The 18,289-nt window shown below is 42.7% G+C and overlaps 1 protein-coding gene across 2 annotated transcripts in view; it reads right to left on the bottom strand.

Annotated features, from left to right (window-relative positions):
• Positions 1-18,289, bottom strand: part of LETM1 (leucine zipper and EF-hand containing transmembrane protein 1) — a 72,588-nt gene that overhangs the window by 22,350 nt on the left and 31,949 nt on the right. For both annotated transcript variants that reach the window (XM_050947582.1, XM_050947583.1), the window contains exons 5-8: positions 17,272-17,409; positions 3,727-3,930; positions 1,923-2,042; positions 1,283-1,414 (exon numbers count right to left, since the gene is read on the bottom strand). In XM_050947582.1, coding sequence (XP_050803539.1) covers positions 1,283-1,414; positions 1,923-2,042; positions 3,727-3,930; positions 17,272-17,409 — 594 coding nt within the window. The remainder of the gene's footprint in view (positions 1-1,282; positions 1,415-1,922; positions 2,043-3,726; positions 3,931-17,271; positions 17,410-18,289) is intronic.

Here is an 18,289-nt window from a genome sequence, read left to right as displayed (position 1 = left end):
AACACAACTTGGTAGTGTAGATCAGATGTTAGTAAATACCTATCTCAAAGCCTGGGGACTTTTAAGGTCTTGTTTATGGAACAAACGGTCACCATGAGGAGTATAGAGCAAGAGAAAATACTGAGAAGATAATTAAAATGAAACCAAAACACAACTTTCAGGGATTTGGGATAAGGTTACTTTATTCTCCAAATCTGGTGAAGAGTAAAACTTTGTGTCTTAAGAAGTCTGTGAGAAAAAGCTACTCCCAAGATACTTGTCAGAAAGCTTAATTATAACTGAGCCAAGTAATGATGATTCCAAAGAGAAATTAGTGTGTTTTGAGAATCATGCTGATCTCCCATGACTAATTTTTCATGTAAGATTTCAGATACAGCATGCTCTTAAAATGCTTCACTAATAAAGAGTTGGCCAGACTCCCTCCCGCTCTACAAAGCAGTAGAACAGTCAAATTTTAGTTTCTCCTGCTTACTCCAGGACTTTGGACATCAGAGATATTTCAGTTTGGCTCACCCAATACGTTGCTCTTAATGGAAGAAGAAAGAGGAGACAGCCAGGCTGCCTCTTATTTATTTTCAACTGGTGACCAGCAGAGAAACTTGAATTTGCAGACAGAGAAATTTATACTTTGCCCAACTGTGTGTTGCACAGAAGCTTGCAGGAGTCAGAGGGTCACAATCTGCATAACTCAGACTGCAGCCACCCTCACTGTAACCATCTTTAACACGGCAGTGGAGCCTGCAAAGGCTACATACCTTAAGATCTTTATTTTGCTCACTATGTTCTTTACCTTATACTACAATGTAGTACTGCAAGCTTAGACCCATGGTTTTTTGCCTGCCATGTCTGTGGATTAAAGATGAATGTGCAGTAGGATACATTTGTCTTGAGGGTTATTCTTTGGTCAGCCCTTCAGTACATGCCACCTTTTTCTGTGTACTTTCAAGGTGCCTCAGAGCTTCCAGTTAAGGACAGTTAGGCCTTCCACAGCACTATGCATAATAAAAGTCTTCCAACTGCTGCCTAGTCACTCCGACCTCCAGTAGTGCATACAAAATTTTCAAATGCTGTAGCTGTTTTTGATCAGCCAGTCATCCAGGTAAGCAAACTAATACATTGTTCATCTAAGTACGTCACAGTGGCTACACTTTTTACACAGGGACAATACAAAGCTAACACTAATAATATGATCAGTACTTAAATATACTCACAGAATGCCAGTTTTCAGAAAAACTAGTTTTTGTTGAAAAATAGTGTACTGGTTATATAAAGTAATACATACCACACTCTCTGGTAGTGTCTGGAGTGTTGTTTTGAGCTGATCAGCTGGTGAAAGTGTATCTGGAAGATACATGGCTCTGGATAAAATAAGCAATGAAGTGGGGATTTGTTGGTCCAGGTGCAGCTCTAGCCACTGTAATTCAACAGATATAGGTATATAGTTACATTTTAATCACACAGAAAAATAGGAATTCCACAGCAAATTGAAAGTTACCACTTATTTTCTAGATACAGTATAAAATAACACACACAAAAAAGTGTAAATTATATTTTAAATTTTTACTAATGTTACTAATGTATTCCAAACAGAACTGAGATCTTAAGATGAAAGCAGCTATGTACAATAAATGCCAGAGCTGCGTTCTCTTAAACAAAAAGGTACACACAGGATCAAAAAGCGACAAAAGGTGGATCAGGTATACATCAACTTTAGAACTATTTGTCTTAGACCCAAGTCACAATATATGAAAGCTCTATAATTTGAGTCTGATTAATGTATATAAACTTTATACCTCAGAAAATAGTAACAGGTTCAGTAAAGGCCAATACCCATATTGCTCATTTATATAATATGCCTACACAGAATAGTATTACTATTTTATGATTAAACAAGTCCAGTAAGATCACTTCAGTACATGTACCTGTTTAAGTTGTTCCTTTAGTCGTTCTTCTGTTACGCCAAGAGCTCTCATACCTCTTGCTCTACATGCTGCCTGCAGTTCTTTAACAGTCAGACTGTCAACTCCTTCCTCTGCAATCAGCTATACAAGATGTAAAATAAACACCTCACATGTAATGAACATGTAAAAATGTTAACAGGAAAACAATAAGCACATAGATGTTTAGAATGACCACTAGGGGCTGCTGTGATGATAAAAAATAGAGAGCCGCAATGTTTGGAACAAGAGATAGACAACAACATAAATGTTGCACGTTTCAAGCAGAATTAATTATTTTAAAAGTTCCAGAACTACAGTGGCTTTTGGAGTTTTCTTGCTAATATTTTAAATCACTTCTATGACATGAAGTTTACACTTAAACAAAAATATTTTCCCTTTCATTCTAACTGAGCTATTCCTGTTGTCATGAATGGTAGTTACAAGCACAGATCAATGGGGGAATGTACATAAATCAAAATATTAAAATGGTATTGTGAATGTAAAGGAAATAATCTAGTGTTAATTTACATATAACTGAACTTTCCAGATGGGTAGTTCTATCAAATCCATGCTTACCCCTTGCCTCCATGGATCCCTATTGGACAGATTTTAAGAACTGGAGAGGTAGGTTAATGAGCCGTAGTTATAGGAGATGATTCAGAACTGTACTGCCCTGTATCAGTGAATTTATTAATCAGAAAACTGTACTATTTTTCACTGCCTAATATTTATCTGTCTCTAGAAGTCCTTCATAAAGCAGGACTTGCCTTCCCAAAATTTCCATAATTGAAATGTAAGTTTTCCTTCAAAACAAGAGTGGCTTTTCAGAACAAACCAAAGCTACTGGATTTTGGCACTTATGAAAATTGTTCAATTAACAACATTGTTTGTGCAGGCATACACTATGCAAGCTTCTCCAAAACAGTTGTGTCAATGAATCAGACCTAATATATTCATAATTAACATGAAACATTTCAGTTCTAGCCCTCCTGAACAGAGAGACTGCCAGTCATGGTAAAGTGTGTAGTGAGGACGATGAGTGCAAATGACCAGCAAAAGACACAACAAAATCATCAAGCCCATCTTTCTGTGACCACATCAAAAAATTTAAGGTTAGCGCACTAACCAAATGTTTCCAGCCCCAGTGCTATACTTTTTTTGCCTTATTTTTAAAGGGCCAGCAGTTCTTTCCTAAATTGAGGAAGCTCACCTAATTTTAAGGCTTCATTCTTTTTGCTGAAGTATACAATTAGCATTAATAAAACTTTGAGACAAAAATAAGTAGATGCTTAGAAACAAAACATTTGCATATTTCAGCAACACTTGGTAAGATTAGATTTTTATCCACAAACGTTGGTAAACGTCGATTTCACCACACACACAAACCAATATTTCCATCAATAATAATTTTTTTAATGTACTGATAGGCAAAGAAAGAAATATACTGCTTACAACTTATTAAAGTTTCATTAAGGATATTTACTATGTATGTTTTGACATGATGTTGACTTTTATGTTAACGATTATAAAAGTTATTACTTTTTGAATCTCAAAAGTCATTAAATAATGACTGTCTTCCTCTCCTATAATTTCCCATAACTGTGAAATTTTAGATCTACAAAAAAATTTAAAAAGCTTTAAAATAAAATTGATAATATCCATCAAAAATATAAATATAAAAATCAAATTCTGCCAAGCTTAATTATAGCATTGGAATAGATAAATAAATAAAAAAATAAAAAAAAGCTTATTTTTTTTAAATCAAAGCATGACTAAAATGACTTACTTTGTCATCTGCTTTCATGGACCTCAACCTCATGATCAGCTGGAAGCGCAGAAAGTTATTTGTCCCGATTGACTGAAGTTCCAACAGTTTACACAGAGCCACCAGCTGAGGCCTAGTAAGATTGTCCAGCGTAAGCTCATCTTCAAACAGTTTAGAGAACCGTAAGATCTCCTCATTACTAGGTCTTTCACCAGTCTCTCGGATCTAAGAAAATGCAAAAAAAATTATCTCAAAACAAGTTTAATGGATAAATATAGCTTTTAGCAATAAGTACTGTACAGTTCTTAACTAAAAATTTTGTTCCAATTCCGATTATTCATAATGTTTTCACATTAGTGTAATTAGTGTGTATTCAGACACAGGGTCTTTTGTCTTTCACAGCAAATAAAAGGTTGTCAACAGAACAGTCTGCATTGTGTAATCTGAATGGGTTGGTATACAAATAAATCAGTGTTCTGATACAGTACTGCACTGATTATCTAGGAATACATAAGCATATTTACTAGTTTTACTGTAGCTATATCAACTTGAGTGGTGACCTAAACAGATCCAAGCCTAATCAGGACTTGAACATGACATCTTTGAGAAAAACCCTGTGCTACAGGAAGTGGTGATAACAGCTTCTCTCTTCCATTAGGTATGCAGCTAATATAAAAGAATGCTAAGGAGTGCTGAGCTGTTGGAGGTACAACAGAAATCCTCAGCTGTGATTATTAAAGAGACAACAGCATTTTCTGCTCGCTGGTATCCTTGTCAAATGCTAATTTCGGTAAATTAATCTAAAATTCTTCTTACAGTTGCAAATGGATATATTACATTTCACTTCCTGTCCTTACCTAGTCTGTAATATTGCTATACACTGTTACCATGTTCTACAGCGGAAGAGTCTGTACTTCCAAGTGACATTATTCCTGTGTACTAACAGTAATTTGAAAACCACTTGGAATCCTTCTGGATGAAAATGCACTGTCTATTAAATGATTAACATCACACTTACAACTATATACTATAATGCCTATTGGCAGCTGAAAGTCATTACTTTGGAAACTGGAATAGTTAGTTATTCAGAGAAACAAGAGAACTTCTCTTTTTTTTTTTTTTTCAAACTTGCTCCAAGATCACAACATGCCATGGCTGGAAGATTCATCTTCATACAAGTTGCACTTTTTTTAAAATTTAAAAGTTATACATCTATTGTTTAATGCACTACCAGTGATATGAAATTCAAAGAACCTTACGGGTTAATGATTCCATTTTATTTAGAGCATTCCATCAGAGTACTTAATTAAGTCTGAACAAAAATAGCTAAATCTTTAGAGGCTTCTGAAATGTATTTTTTTCTGACACTGATTTTTAAATTTCTCTTAGACATTAAAAGCTGGTAAGCCTGAAATTAGCTGTACAAGCTTGACTTAGAGCAGGGGCGGGAAAACTTTTTGTCCCGAGGACTGCATCAGCTTTTGTAAATTGTATGGAGGGCCAGCCCCCACCTCCTATCTACACCCCCCTCGAACTCCTGCCCCATCCAACTTTGCCCCCCTATTCCCTAATGGCCCCCTGGGACTGCTACCCCATCCACACATACCCCTACTCCCTGTCCCGACTGCCCCCAGACCCCTACCGCCCCATTCAACCCCTCCTCTCATTCCTGACGGCCCCCCAGGATCCCTGCCCCTTCTCCTTGTCCAACCACCCCTTCTCCCTGTCCCCTGAACCCCTTCCTGACTGCCCCCTACTGCCCCATCCAAGCCCGCTCCTTCCTGACTGTCCCCTGGGACCCCTGCCCCCATTCAACCCCGTTTCCCCACCCCCTGACCACCACCCCAAACCCTCTCTGCCCCCTTACCACGCTGCCTGGAGCATCGGTGGCTGGCGACGCTACAGCCGCACCGCCCGGCTGGAGTCAGGCCACTCTGCTGCTGTCGCTGCTGCTGCCACTATGCAGCACAGAGTACCGGGTCAGGCTGGGCTCTGCAGCTGCACTGTCCCAGGAGCTCACAGCCCTGCCACCCAGAGCATTGCGCTGGCGGCAGAGTGAGTGAGCTGAGGCTGCTGGGGAGGGGCCAGGAGCTAGCCTCCTGGGCCAGGAACTTGGGGGCAGGGCAGGACGGTCCTGCAGGCTGGATGTGGCCCACAGGCCATAGTTTGCCCACTCCTGACTTAGAGTATTGGGAATTCTACTCTGCCTGACGACTATTATTTGAGCTAGCATCTCATGTATATTCAGACACCTAAACAAAACCTGCACTATGAAGTTTTGTCACTGGATCATCCAGCTGGAAATCTGGGAATGTGTTCATTCTCTGAGAGGCTGATTGGAAAACTATCATCAGATGAACTTTTATTAACCAGAGAACACAGAAATTTGGGAGGTAAGAAAGGCTATGACTGCATCAACCTCGAGTGTCCCTACGTTGAAGAGGCTACAAATTGGAGAGAGGGAGGTAAAAGAAGATGCATTTTACAATTTAAGAGTGCCCTTCTGCTCTGCTACATTAGCTTCAGAAGAAATTAGGAACACTGATCCACTACAGTAGCCTGCAAAAAGGGACCTTTATAAACAGGAGTATTTTCTCTTCTGTTTTAGTTTGAATTTCACCAGTTTTTATGATTATCATATCTGTCACAGGCAAAGAAAAAAAAACTATAGCCTGATGCTTCCAAAATCTATTGAGGGTGCAGAACTAGCTTTCTCAGTTCACAAATGCATTAAAAGATTTAGGAACTCCCAAACCCCACCTCATGTAGGGCTTTAATCAGTGGCACTGAGAAAGATAAGTATATCACTAACGAAGCACCTAAAATATCTGGATTAAAAAATAAAAAAAGAAGAAAAAGGGAAGCAGACTAGACTTTTATTATTCTGGTATCTGCACTGTATGATGTAAGGAAAGTGAATGTGATATAAAGTTTGTCTCATATTGCAAATGATTAAATTGTAGTTGTGACAACACGTGTGTACGCGCGCACGCGCACACACACACACGGCAAACCTTGAAAAATTCTCTTACCCATCATCACAGGAAAGTAAGAAAATATCCTTAGTGAATATGGGGACCTATGTCATCAACTTCTCAATAAGTTAACCATATTTTAAATTGCTACTAGCTTTTTCGGTCGCAACATTAACCTTCTCACTATGAAGCAATGCAGTGGTATTCTTCCTGTATCTGCAGACAAAATTCCAGTACCTCTGCTGCTAATGCTCACCTAATGTCCAAGGTGTGTAGTGTCGCTTCATGTTGGTTGGTATGTGGCTTTGGGAAGAAGCAGGGAAGGTGGCTAGGTTGATTCAAATGGAACGAGGACAGCACCTTGGGTAAGAGCTTTGGATGGATGCATAATGTGACCTTGTTCTTATGAAAAAATGTGTATGGGGGGGTATGCCATGAGAGCCCCTATTTCTCCTACTTGTCAGGCAGAAATACTATGAGAAATACTGTTTTCATGGCCTCAAACAGTGGTCTAGTGAGACAGCGCAAGGTGAGGTTGGGATCCTGTACATGAGGGTAAAAGTGCAAAAGGCCTTTAAAGGACTCTCTTCACAAGCAGATGGATGAATATGGAACAGCCATCTATTTTGGGCTGGAATGCTGGGATGGCAGAGAAGTGTGTACGAACAGAGCTTGAAGACAGTCTAGAGCTTAAAAAGGTCAGGCCTCTAATCTAGAATGAGTGCTAAGAGGGTGTTCATTGCTGAGACATGATTGGCTGTGTACTAGGATCTCAATTTTTCCCATTTTTGGAAGTAAGTACGGCAAGTTATGCCACTTCCGCTATTTAAGAGAACCTCTTTTGCTGCCTCTCAACAGGTCATTTCTGAATCCCAAAACCAGGAAGGAGCCATGCCTTCAGATAAAAGGATGATTCGGCCCGCATCCTGAGAGAAGAGGTACGGAATCAATTGCAGGGTACTCGGAGAACATACTGTCATTTACAGGAGTTAAGAATACCAAATTCGTCGTGGCCATGTTGGGACTACGAGGATGAGTCTGGCTCATTCCACCTGTACTTTATGAAGTACCTTGAACAATAGTGGAGCATCCCATATAATAAGAAAAGCATCTTCCAGAGACCCATGACCTAGACCCACTCATGAGAAGACTTGTGAGCATTTGGCATTCTCTGCTGTGGCAAAAATATATTTATGTGGGGAAATCCCCAGCGGCTGTATATGTGCTGAAGGACTCATCTCTAGTTCCCACTCGTGGTCTGGGGAGAATCGTCTGCTAGGGGAGTCCGCCATGGTGTTCTGGTGTCCAGGAAGATATGCGGCCGAAATTTTGATGTCCTATTGAATACACCAGTTCCACTATTTCAGTGCTTCCAAGCATAGGGAGTGGGATCATATTCCACCTTGTCTGTTGATGTAGAACATGCAGGCGATATTGTTGGTCATTACTTTTATGGTCCGATGTCTAATCTGGGGTAGGAAATGTTGGCACCCATTGCGAACCACTCGCAGTTCTAAAAAGGTTGATGTGCATGGAGGATTCTGTGGGAGACTACATTCCCTGCATTGTGTTTGTCTTAAGGCATGCTCCCCAACCACTTAGGGAGGCGCTGGTTGTTAGAGTCAGGGACTGTGCTGATTGGAGAAAAGGGACCCCATACAGACATTTTGGGGTTGTGTCCACCAGTGCAGTGAGTCCTTGATCTTGAGAGGCATGGATAAGAGTTTGTGAAGACCATTTCTGTGAGGTAGATACACCACACACAGTCATGCCTGCAGACAGTGTGTGTGCAACATGGCCACAAACGTGGCTGCTACCATATGATCAAGTAGTTGGAAGTACATCCTGGTTCTCACAGTGGCTGCAAAGTTGACTGTTGTAGAAAATCCGTGAGCTGGAAGGCAGGCTCTGGCCTGTATCACATTCAGATGCTCCCCAATAAACTCCAGATGTTGTACCAGTGAGTGTCAATTTTTATATGTTTACTTGAAGGCCGATGTTCAGGAAAAGATGCATCAACTTTTATATGGCGTGAACTGCAAGGGAGTTCTTGAGCCTTCCTTGAGGAGACAGTAGTCCAAGTATAGGAATATTGCGATGCCTTGTTCGCATAAGTAGGCTGCCACAAGGACTCTGGAGAATATTCGAGGGGCTGTAGAGAGTTCAAAGGGTAGTACCCTGTATTGGTAATGATGGGTACCCAGGATGAATCTGAGGAATTGTCTGTGAGCAGGGTATATAGTGCTGTGAAAAGATGCATCTTGGATGTTGAGGACCGAGAACCAGTACCCCTGTTCCAGCACTGGGATAATGATTGATAGTGTGATCATTTTAAAGCATTGCAGTTTGATAAACCTGTTGAGGTTTCGTAAGTCTAGATTGGTCCCCACCTGCTGAATTTCTGTTAGATCAGAAAATAGTGGGAATAAAAACCTCTCTCTATGTTGGGATGGGACCAGTTCTATGGCTCCCAGTTGCAGAAGGTGATTCATTTCTTCTCACAGAAGGCGTTTGTGAGTAGGGTCCCTGAAGAGCGACTTGGAGAGGGCTGACAGGGAGGTACAGGAATGAAATGGAGTATCCTTTGTTGATTATTTCTTTGTTGATAGTTTGCCGCCATGATGGATAAAAGAGGGCTAAACGATGGCCAAACCAGCAAGGTGTTAAAGATGGTTGCAGCAACTGGAAGGGGGGGGGAGGCTTCTTGGGGCCTCAATCAAACCTTCAAAATTGTTGTTTAGATGAAGATGCATGAGAAGTAGCCCCCTGAAGCAGCGTTTGTCTGCACTTTGGAGGGGATCTCTGCCATCTTTGTTGTGTGTCATACTGACAATGAGGAGTGAAAGGTGGAGGTTGGGATCTTGGGGTATGCCGATATTTCCCCGATGTCTCATCGGCACTGATGTATATGTGCCGAGAGAGTGGAGTCACTCTAGAATCCTTTGGAGAATGTAGGGATTCATCAGTACGCTCAGCAAATACACCTCCCTCTACCTTGATATAACACTGTTCTTGGGAGCCAAAAAAATCTTACCACGTTATAGATGAAACCGTGTTATACTGAACTTGCTTTGATCCACCAGAGTGCACAGCCCCGCCACCCCGCAGCACTTCTTTACCATGTTATATCCAAATGTTTGTTATATCGGGTGGCGTTATATCAAGGTAGCGGTGTAGTTTGGAACTCTCAAAGGGTAGATCCTCAACTATGGTCTGCACCTCTTTAGGGAATCCGGACAGGTGAAGCCATGATTCTTGTCTCATTACCACGGCTGTTGCAAATGGAGTAGGCAGCCGTGTCTGCGGAATCCAGGGAGGCTTGTAGCGCTATATAGGTGAGAAGGTGTCCTTCAGACACAAGTGCCTGGAACTGCTCCTTCTTTTCATCTGATCTGGCAAATGTTGACAGAATTCCTGTATTTTAGAATACAGTAGAACCTCAAAAGATACAAACACTAGAGTTACGGACTGATCGGTCAACCAGACACCACGTGAAACTGGAAATAACCAATCAGGCAGCAGCAGGGATCAAATATATATATATAAAAGAGCAAATACTGTACTGTGCCTGCATTGCATCTTAAAGGTAGGCACATCTGGGCTGCCTGTCCCCACCGCACCCCCATATGTGGAGTAGCCACTTTTAGCTAAAAGTGGAAGATGCTGGAGCTGCCAGCCCAAAGCAGCCAGAGCCAGCAGAGCAGGAGCAGTACTGGGGTCTGTGCCACTTTCACCCCACCCTAGCTGGTCGTGGGACAAGCTTGCAAACTCAGTCCAAGACAAGGAAAGAAGCTGCCTGGAAGGAAACTTCCAGAGCTGAGGAGGGAGCTCAGCTGCTGCTGAAGCCTGGCCTGGCGTGTCAGCTGCTGGATCTGGAGCCTGAACTATGCTTTGTTCAGAGTTATGAACATTTCAGTGTTACGGACAACCTCCATTCCCAAGGTGTTCGTAACTCTGAGGTTCTACTGTAGTTCATATGATTGTATTTGGCCATAAGAGCCTCATAATTGGAGATATGGAACTGGAGTGCCGCAGAATAATATACTTGTGACCGAACAAGTCTACTCGCTTCCAGTCCCAGGGGTGGTATTGGTGTCCCTTCTGATGTACTGCATTGATGACCAGGGAGTTTGGAGTAGGATGGGAAAAAAGAAATTTTAAAATCCTTAGTGGGAACATAGCATTTTTTGTCAATTCGCCTGCGGTTGGCGGGATGGATGTTGGGGTCTGCCAGAGCACCTTGGTAGTACTCAATAGGGCCTCATTAATAGGGAGGACTATCTTTGTCCATGTGGAGGCATGTAGGATATTGAGCACCTTGTGTTGTTGCTCTTTGACTTCTCCAGCAGGATCGAGAGAGATGCTGTGATTCTGTGGAATAGTTCTTGAAAGTGTCGGAAATTGTCTGCAGACATAGGAGGTGGTGGCATGATGGCCTCATCAGGGAAGAGGAGGAGAAGCGGAGCTTCCTTCTGCTGTTCTTACATCATTACTGAGTTAACATCAAGTGGTTGAGAGATGGATGAGGATGGCGATCATGCATGTTTCTGGCTCTGCTCTTTGGGCAGTTTGGCTGTGCCCTGTACATAGCCCCTGGGTCCCAGTAGAGCCAATGTGAAAGAACTGGCACGTAGGTTGCATCTACGGGCATCCGTACCAGGGTCTTGGTTCGGTTCTAGGTTCCAGATAACACAAACGAGCAGCCAATTGTCTGTGTGTGTGTTCTGGATATGTGGGTAGAACAGAGTACTCTTCATTCTCTTCCTCCTCTTCCTTGCTGGGAACTGCACCATCCTCTCTCTCAGTGGTGAAGTGGAGTAGTGTTGTGACTACAGGGAAGATCATGGGCTGTAGAGAGCTCTCTACAGAAAAGTAGAGACTCAGGCATATCAAAGATGACCAGGTCCATTGGATATCTGAACAGCTGTGGAGCAGACAGAAGCATCATCAGCACCGGTGGTTGTTTGGAAAGTGAAGGAGCTATTGGTGCTGAGGGCAGAGTGCATTCCCTCGAGCGGCCAATAGATGGTGTAGATGGCTTATTTGGTGCCAAGATCTTGCCCGGTGTGGAGGATTTGGTCAGTACCAAAACAGTTGCCAGGGACAAAACACCTGAAGTTGTCTTGGATGAGGCACTCGGTACCATTCCGGAAACTCTTGCACTGTGCTGCTCAGTCCTGAGAGACAGGGTGTCTGCCTGTGGTGCTGCCCAATTAGGGTCCTTGGACTTCTGTTTAGCTCCAATGCCAGAGGTGCCTAGATGGTCATGGAAGCTAAGTCTCACCCCTGATGATGTTGAGGCTACTGTCCTTGAAAAGGAATGGCTTCTCAGAGGTGGTTCCTCAACAGGCGATGTAGTTGTCTGTTTCTTCCTGTTAAGAATGTTTTCCTGTCTTCGATGGCCATGGCAAGCAGGGGTCTGATGATGACTAAGTCAAGGGTAAGAGCGATGCCAGAAAGGCATCAGGGTGAGGGTCCGAAGCTGGCCATAGAGAATTCTGCATGAGGAGAATATTTAGTCTGAGTTCATAGTCCTTCTAGGCCCAAGTGGTCAAGCTGGTGCAGTGGGTGCACTTCTGTGTGATGTGGACCTCACTGAGGCAGCAGATACACTGTGAGTCACTGTCACTCTTGGGAAAGGCCTCTTGACAAGAGAGGCACCTCCTGTACCTGGGGGATCCCAGCATAGTCCTGAGGGGGAGAGCTCCCAATTGGGGAGGATAGGAAACAGGGAAAGCATAAGGTAATGGGAAGGGCGGAGTAAATTAAAAGATTTTATTGGGGGAGGTGCAGGGGGAATTAACAGAAAATGGTTAATCACTACTAATGTAAGGTAAGTTAAGGAGAGAGTCTCTGAAGGTTGAGGTGGAAGGGCTCTGCTCTGGATTCTGTCCCAGACCAAAGGTGGTTGGACCGGACAGAACATATATACGCCTGGTCTACACTACGCGTTTAAACTGATTTTAGCAGCGTTAAATCGATTTAACCCTGCACCCGTCCACACAACGAGGCCCTTTATATCAATATAAACGGCTCTTTAAACCGGTTTCTGTACTCCTCCTCGATGAGAGGAGAAGCGCTGAAATTGGTATTACCATATTGGATTAGGGTTAGTGTGGGCGCAAATCGATGGTATTGGCCTCTGGGCGGTATCCCACAGTGCACCATTGTGACTGCTCTGGACAGCAATCTGAACTTGAATGCACCGGCCAGGTAAACAGGAAAAGCCCTGCGAACTTTTGAATTTCGTTTCCTGTTTGCCCAGCCTGGAGCTCTGATCAGCACGGGTGGCCATGCAGTCCCAAATCCAAAAAGAGCTCCAGCATGGGCCGTATGGGAGATACTGGATCTGATCACTGTATGGGGAGACAAATCTGTTCTATCACAGCTCCGTTACAGAAGACGAAATGAGAAAGCATTTGAAAAAAATCTCCAGGCTATGATAGACAGAGGCCACAGCATAGTGCTGTGTGACAAGCGTAACGGAAAGCCAAAGGATCAAATGGATGCTCATGGAGGGAGGGAGGGGGGACTGAGGACTCCAGCTATCCCACAGTCCCCGCAGTCTCCGAAAAGCGTTTGCACTTCTTGGCTGAGCTCCCAATGCCTGTAGGGTCAAATACATTGTCCAGGGTGGTTCAGGGTATATGTCATCAATTTACCCCCCCTTCCCCCCCCCGTGAAAGAAAAGGGAAAAAAAAATCCTTTCTTGACTTTTTTATATGTCACCCTATGTCTACTGCATGCTGCTGGTAGACGCAGTGCTGCGGCAATGAACAGCAGCATCCTCTCCCCTCCCCTCCCCGGTGGCAGACGGTACAAAATGACTGCTATCCATGGTCATCATCAGCCCGTGAGTGCTCCTGGCTTGCCTCAGGTGAGGTCGGCCGGGGGCGCCTGGGTAAAAATAGGAATGATTCCCAGTAGATGGTACAGAACGGCTGGTAACCGTCCTCATCATAGCAACTGGGGGCTGAGTTCCATCAGCCCCCACCCCCCACTTTCATGTCTAAAGAAAAGATTCTGTACTGCATGGACTATCATAGCAGCGGGATCCTGGGCTCCTCTTCCCCGCACCGTTTAATGTCCTGCCTGGACTATCATAGCAGCTGGAGACTGGCTCTCCCTCATTTTATCTCACTAAAGTCAGTGTTTCTTATTCCTGCATTCTTTATTACTTCATCACACAAACGGGGGACACTGCCACGGTAGCCCAGAAAGGTCGGGGGAGAAGGGAATCAACGGGTGGGGTTGTTGCAGGGACACCCCCGTGAATGGCATGCAGCTCATCATTTCTGCGGGATCTGACACGGAGCAACTGTGCTCTCTGGTTCTCTGATACACTGGTTCTTTAGTACACTTGCCCCATATTCTAGGCAGGACCGACTATTTTTAGATAAACCATAAAGGAGGGATTGACTCAGGGAGTCATTCCCATTTTTGTCTTTGCGCCCCCGACCGACCTCAGCTAAGGCCAGCCAGGAGCACCCATGACAGCAGCAGATTGTACAGAACGACTGATAACCGTCATCTCATCGCCAATTTACTACGGCACAGCAGACGGTACAGAACGACTAGTAACCGTCTCTGCTACCTTGCAATAGCAAATGAATGCTGCTGTGTAGCACTGTCAGCGGCATCCAGTACACATATGGTGACAGTGACAAACGCAAAACGGGCTCCATGGTTGCCATGCTATGGCGTCTGTCAGGGCAATCCAGGGGAAAAAGGGCGCAAAATGATTGTCTGCCGTTGCTTTCACGGAGGAAGGAATGAGTGACGACATTTACCCAGAATCACCTGCGACACTGTTTTTGCACCATTATGCATTGGGATCTCAACCCAGAACTCCAATGGGCGGAGGAGACTGTGGGAACTATGGGATAGTTACGGGATAGCTACTCACAGTGCAACGCTCCGGAAATCGACGCTAGCCTGGGTACATGGACGCACACCACCGAATTAATGTGCTTAGTGTGGCCACGTGCACTGGATTTTATATATCTGTTTTACAAAATCAGTTTATATAAAATCAGAATAATCCCGTAGTGTAGACATACCCATAGATGCCACCCATGGATTAAGACAGGGAGGAGCACATGTGGAGCCTAATGAGCACTGCTAGGGAAGATCTCCGATCCCAGGCGCAGAAGGCACTGCGCACCTACAGTGGAGCGCCCATAGGGATACTACTCAAAGAAGTAGCAGCCCTTCTGTTCTGTCCTCTAATTTTTTTCCTTCCTGATCTCTCACCCCACTCTATGACAGTCAGAATGCTCTGGCAGAAGCAAAGACTATCAGACTTTCACCCTTGCAGCAGTCAAGAGGCTGTGGTTGAGAAAGACAAGGAAAAAAGGCAAAGCTCCTCCCTCCTTGCAGCTAAAGGATCTACAAATTTAACATAAACCTTCATTCCAGAGGCTGTGGACGACAGAGCACCCAAGCAAGGTCTAGGGACAGAATCCCAGAAGAAATTGCTGCATGTACATATACCCTCAACCAAAGTTAACATGACAGAGGAGCTGAAGTTTCTCAGAATGCAGCCCCTAGACTTCACTGGTAGGAGCTCCCCTTCACCCCCTATCTTTCACACCTACAGGTTTAGTCTTTCACTTTCAGCCAGGGCCCAAAACATTCCTAGGTGAAAGGAACTGATGAAACATCCTAGGCTACATAGAGCATTAGAACCAAAATAATTTTAAGTATAGGTTTGCTTGTTGGTTTAATTTTTGCATTTCTCTGAGATAGGATAACGGAAAAAAGTCACTTTCGCTTTTGTTTATACTCCATTTCTAATCAGTGTCCCTGGAAGCCTCTTGCAGGTTGCAAACATTAAGGGGAATGATAATCCAAGACAGTTCCTGCCCCTTTTTTTAAAAACAAAGAAACATTTCTATTGACATTAGGTATTATAAAGCTTTAAATTCCGAGGCAAATTTGATCAGACAATGTCCCTTTAGAATGATGTGGCACATCATAAACGAACCAAGTAGTGCCAAAAGATATATAGCATGTTTTATCCTTAAAAATGCAAGTGCCGCACCTCTGCTTCCCATCACAACCTGAGTGTTCCATTAGTACAGAGGTGTGTATATGTGCAAGATATTGTGTTATTAATTTTAATTGGAATACCAACAGGAAGAGAAAAGTTTAAAATTTATAGAACCAATCTAAAATATCTTTGCTATGCATTTATCTTTTACTAGCACCTCATTAAATTACTTTAATAATACTGTCAAATAATGCTTCCCTTCCCCGCATTAATCCTCCTACAAATCAATAATGTACATGAAAAATGATAAGATCTGTTAGATAAAAGTGCATGTGTTTCCTTAAATCACAGAGGCAGTGCAGTTTAGCACACAGAGCTTGGAGATGGAAACCAGTAACTCCAGAGTTCTAATTGCAGCTCTGCACTCAATCTTTTGCAGGGCCTTAACAAGTCACTTAATCTTTCTGAGTCTTGTATCCCTCCTGCACCCTGATGTGCAAAGCAGGAATTCTTCCTTAACTCATGGGTGTTGCAATGATAGTGCTTGTACAGTAGTTTTATAGTGTAAAACACAAATGCCTGGTCTATACTGGGGAGGGGAAGCGAGGGAAGAATCGACCTAAGATACGCAACTTCAGCTACAAGAATAGCGTAGCTGAAGTTGACGTACCTTAGGTCAACTTACCTCACATCCTCACGGTGCGGGGTCGACTGCCACCGCTCCCCTGTCGACTCCGCTTCCGCCTCTTGCGGCGGTGGAGTACAGGAGTCAACAGCTGAACGATCGGGGATCAATTTATCGCGTCTACATTAAATGTGACAAATTGATCCCCGATAGATCGACCACTACCTGCCAATCCGGTGTATTTTCTACACAGCAAGACCCCAAGTAGGCAGTTATGCTGGCAAAAAAAATAAAATAAAAATAAAAATAAAAATAAAAATGCTTTTGCTAGTATAGCTTATTTCATTCAGGGAATCAGCATAAGCTATACTAGCAAAAGCACTTACGCCAGCATATAGCTATACTGGCAAACCTTTTCTAGAGTTGACTACAACTAAGTAGGTCTGCACTGATTTCTCTGCTACCTCAAACTTTACAAGTCTATCTGGCTACAATTATGTAATTTCTAGCCAGTTGACTAGAACAGAATTTACATTGTTCTCTCACTTTTCATATTCCACGTTCCAGTGCTAGCTACTGTGTATAGCAATATGGAAGCTACTATGCATTCAACATTAGAATCAGTTTCATTAACACAGGGAATAAACCATAAGGTAGAGGAGATGTTTTTGAGAATTAAGATGGAAATGCATTGGATAAAGTGCAAGTGCCACCTAGAATACCAAAGTTAGATCTCAGCACAATAAATTGTAATTAAAAGAGCAAATCTTATGTGCACCTTTTGTTCAGCATACGTCACACGCTATTCACTTAAGCCCAACATAAAGAGTAAAGATAGGTGACCATGGTATAAGCAGCAGCAGATTATGCCACAAGCTTAGTTTTCTTCTTCACCACTGTCTATTGCTTAGTAAGATAAAAAGGTAAATATCTTGATATTTTTATGTGAACAGAGTATAAGGTTATATTTTTACCTTTTGAAAGAAGGTAGAAAAATCTTTAGTAACATTTCCTTTGGCAGCTTTATTTTTTAAGGCCATCTCCTCAATAGTGTCTTGAAGAAATTTTGCCACTTCAAGTTTCACTCTCAATTCTTTCTTCAATCTCTCCTCCTATAAAAATACAAGAGCATGTTTGCTTTAAGATGTCCTTTCCAGAATTATACCCACCGAGATTCCCTTCCCTCTACTTGTAAACCTTTCTCTGTATGAGGCTCCAGAGGTTTTTCCAATACCAGAGTATGTTAGATGTCATTACATCACAGCATTTGATCAGTTGCCATTTATTTTCCATCTATAACCTGTTTACAAAGGACTGACTAGACAAAAGGGAGTGGGGAAGAGTGGCACAGTCAAAAATGGCATTACCTGTTTCTGAGTCACTAACTAGGAAGTAAATTATCTTGAATTCTATGGATTGATGATCTAACAGACAATCAAAAGATGGAGTACTAGTTGGTGTCTGCCACAGACCACCAAATTACAAGAGCGAATAGGATGACCAGCTCCTTAAGTATTTACGTTATCCGGGGGATCTTTTATCTGAATGACAAACTGGACATCTCAGGCTGCCAATACTAAAATGTTCTTGACATTTCTAAAAGTTATAGATGACTCACAGAGGGTTGCATCCAACACAGAGAAATCTGAATTTTATATTAGCCCTCATCTTGGCAGATAAAGATGAATTGGTCACAGAATTAAAAAAGTTAGTGGTTGTTTAGCAAAAAAAGTGCTCCTGACTTGATTATTTTGTTTGCACATAACAAAAGTGAAGTCCCAACTAGTAAAATGTATACTTGTCACTTTCAAAGCAACAATTTCACAAAGCTGAAAATTATGAGTCAGATCAACTGGGAGAAAATTTGAACAGAAAAATGTGAATGATAATTGGAATACCCATTTAAGAGACTTACAATGCTCAATTTATTTAGCGTATCAAAGAGATGGTTAAGAAGTGACTTCATCATAATGTGTAAGTACCTACATAGAG

Source organism: Gopherus flavomarginatus, chromosome 3, assembly GCF_025201925.1.
Source record: "Gopherus flavomarginatus isolate rGopFla2 chromosome 3, rGopFla2.mat.asm, whole genome shotgun sequence".
Lineage (NCBI taxonomy): Eukaryota > Metazoa > Chordata > Testudines > Testudinidae > Gopherus > Gopherus flavomarginatus.
Note: the sequence above shows the minus strand (reverse complement) of the source record. Positions and strands in the feature narration are given on the sequence as shown.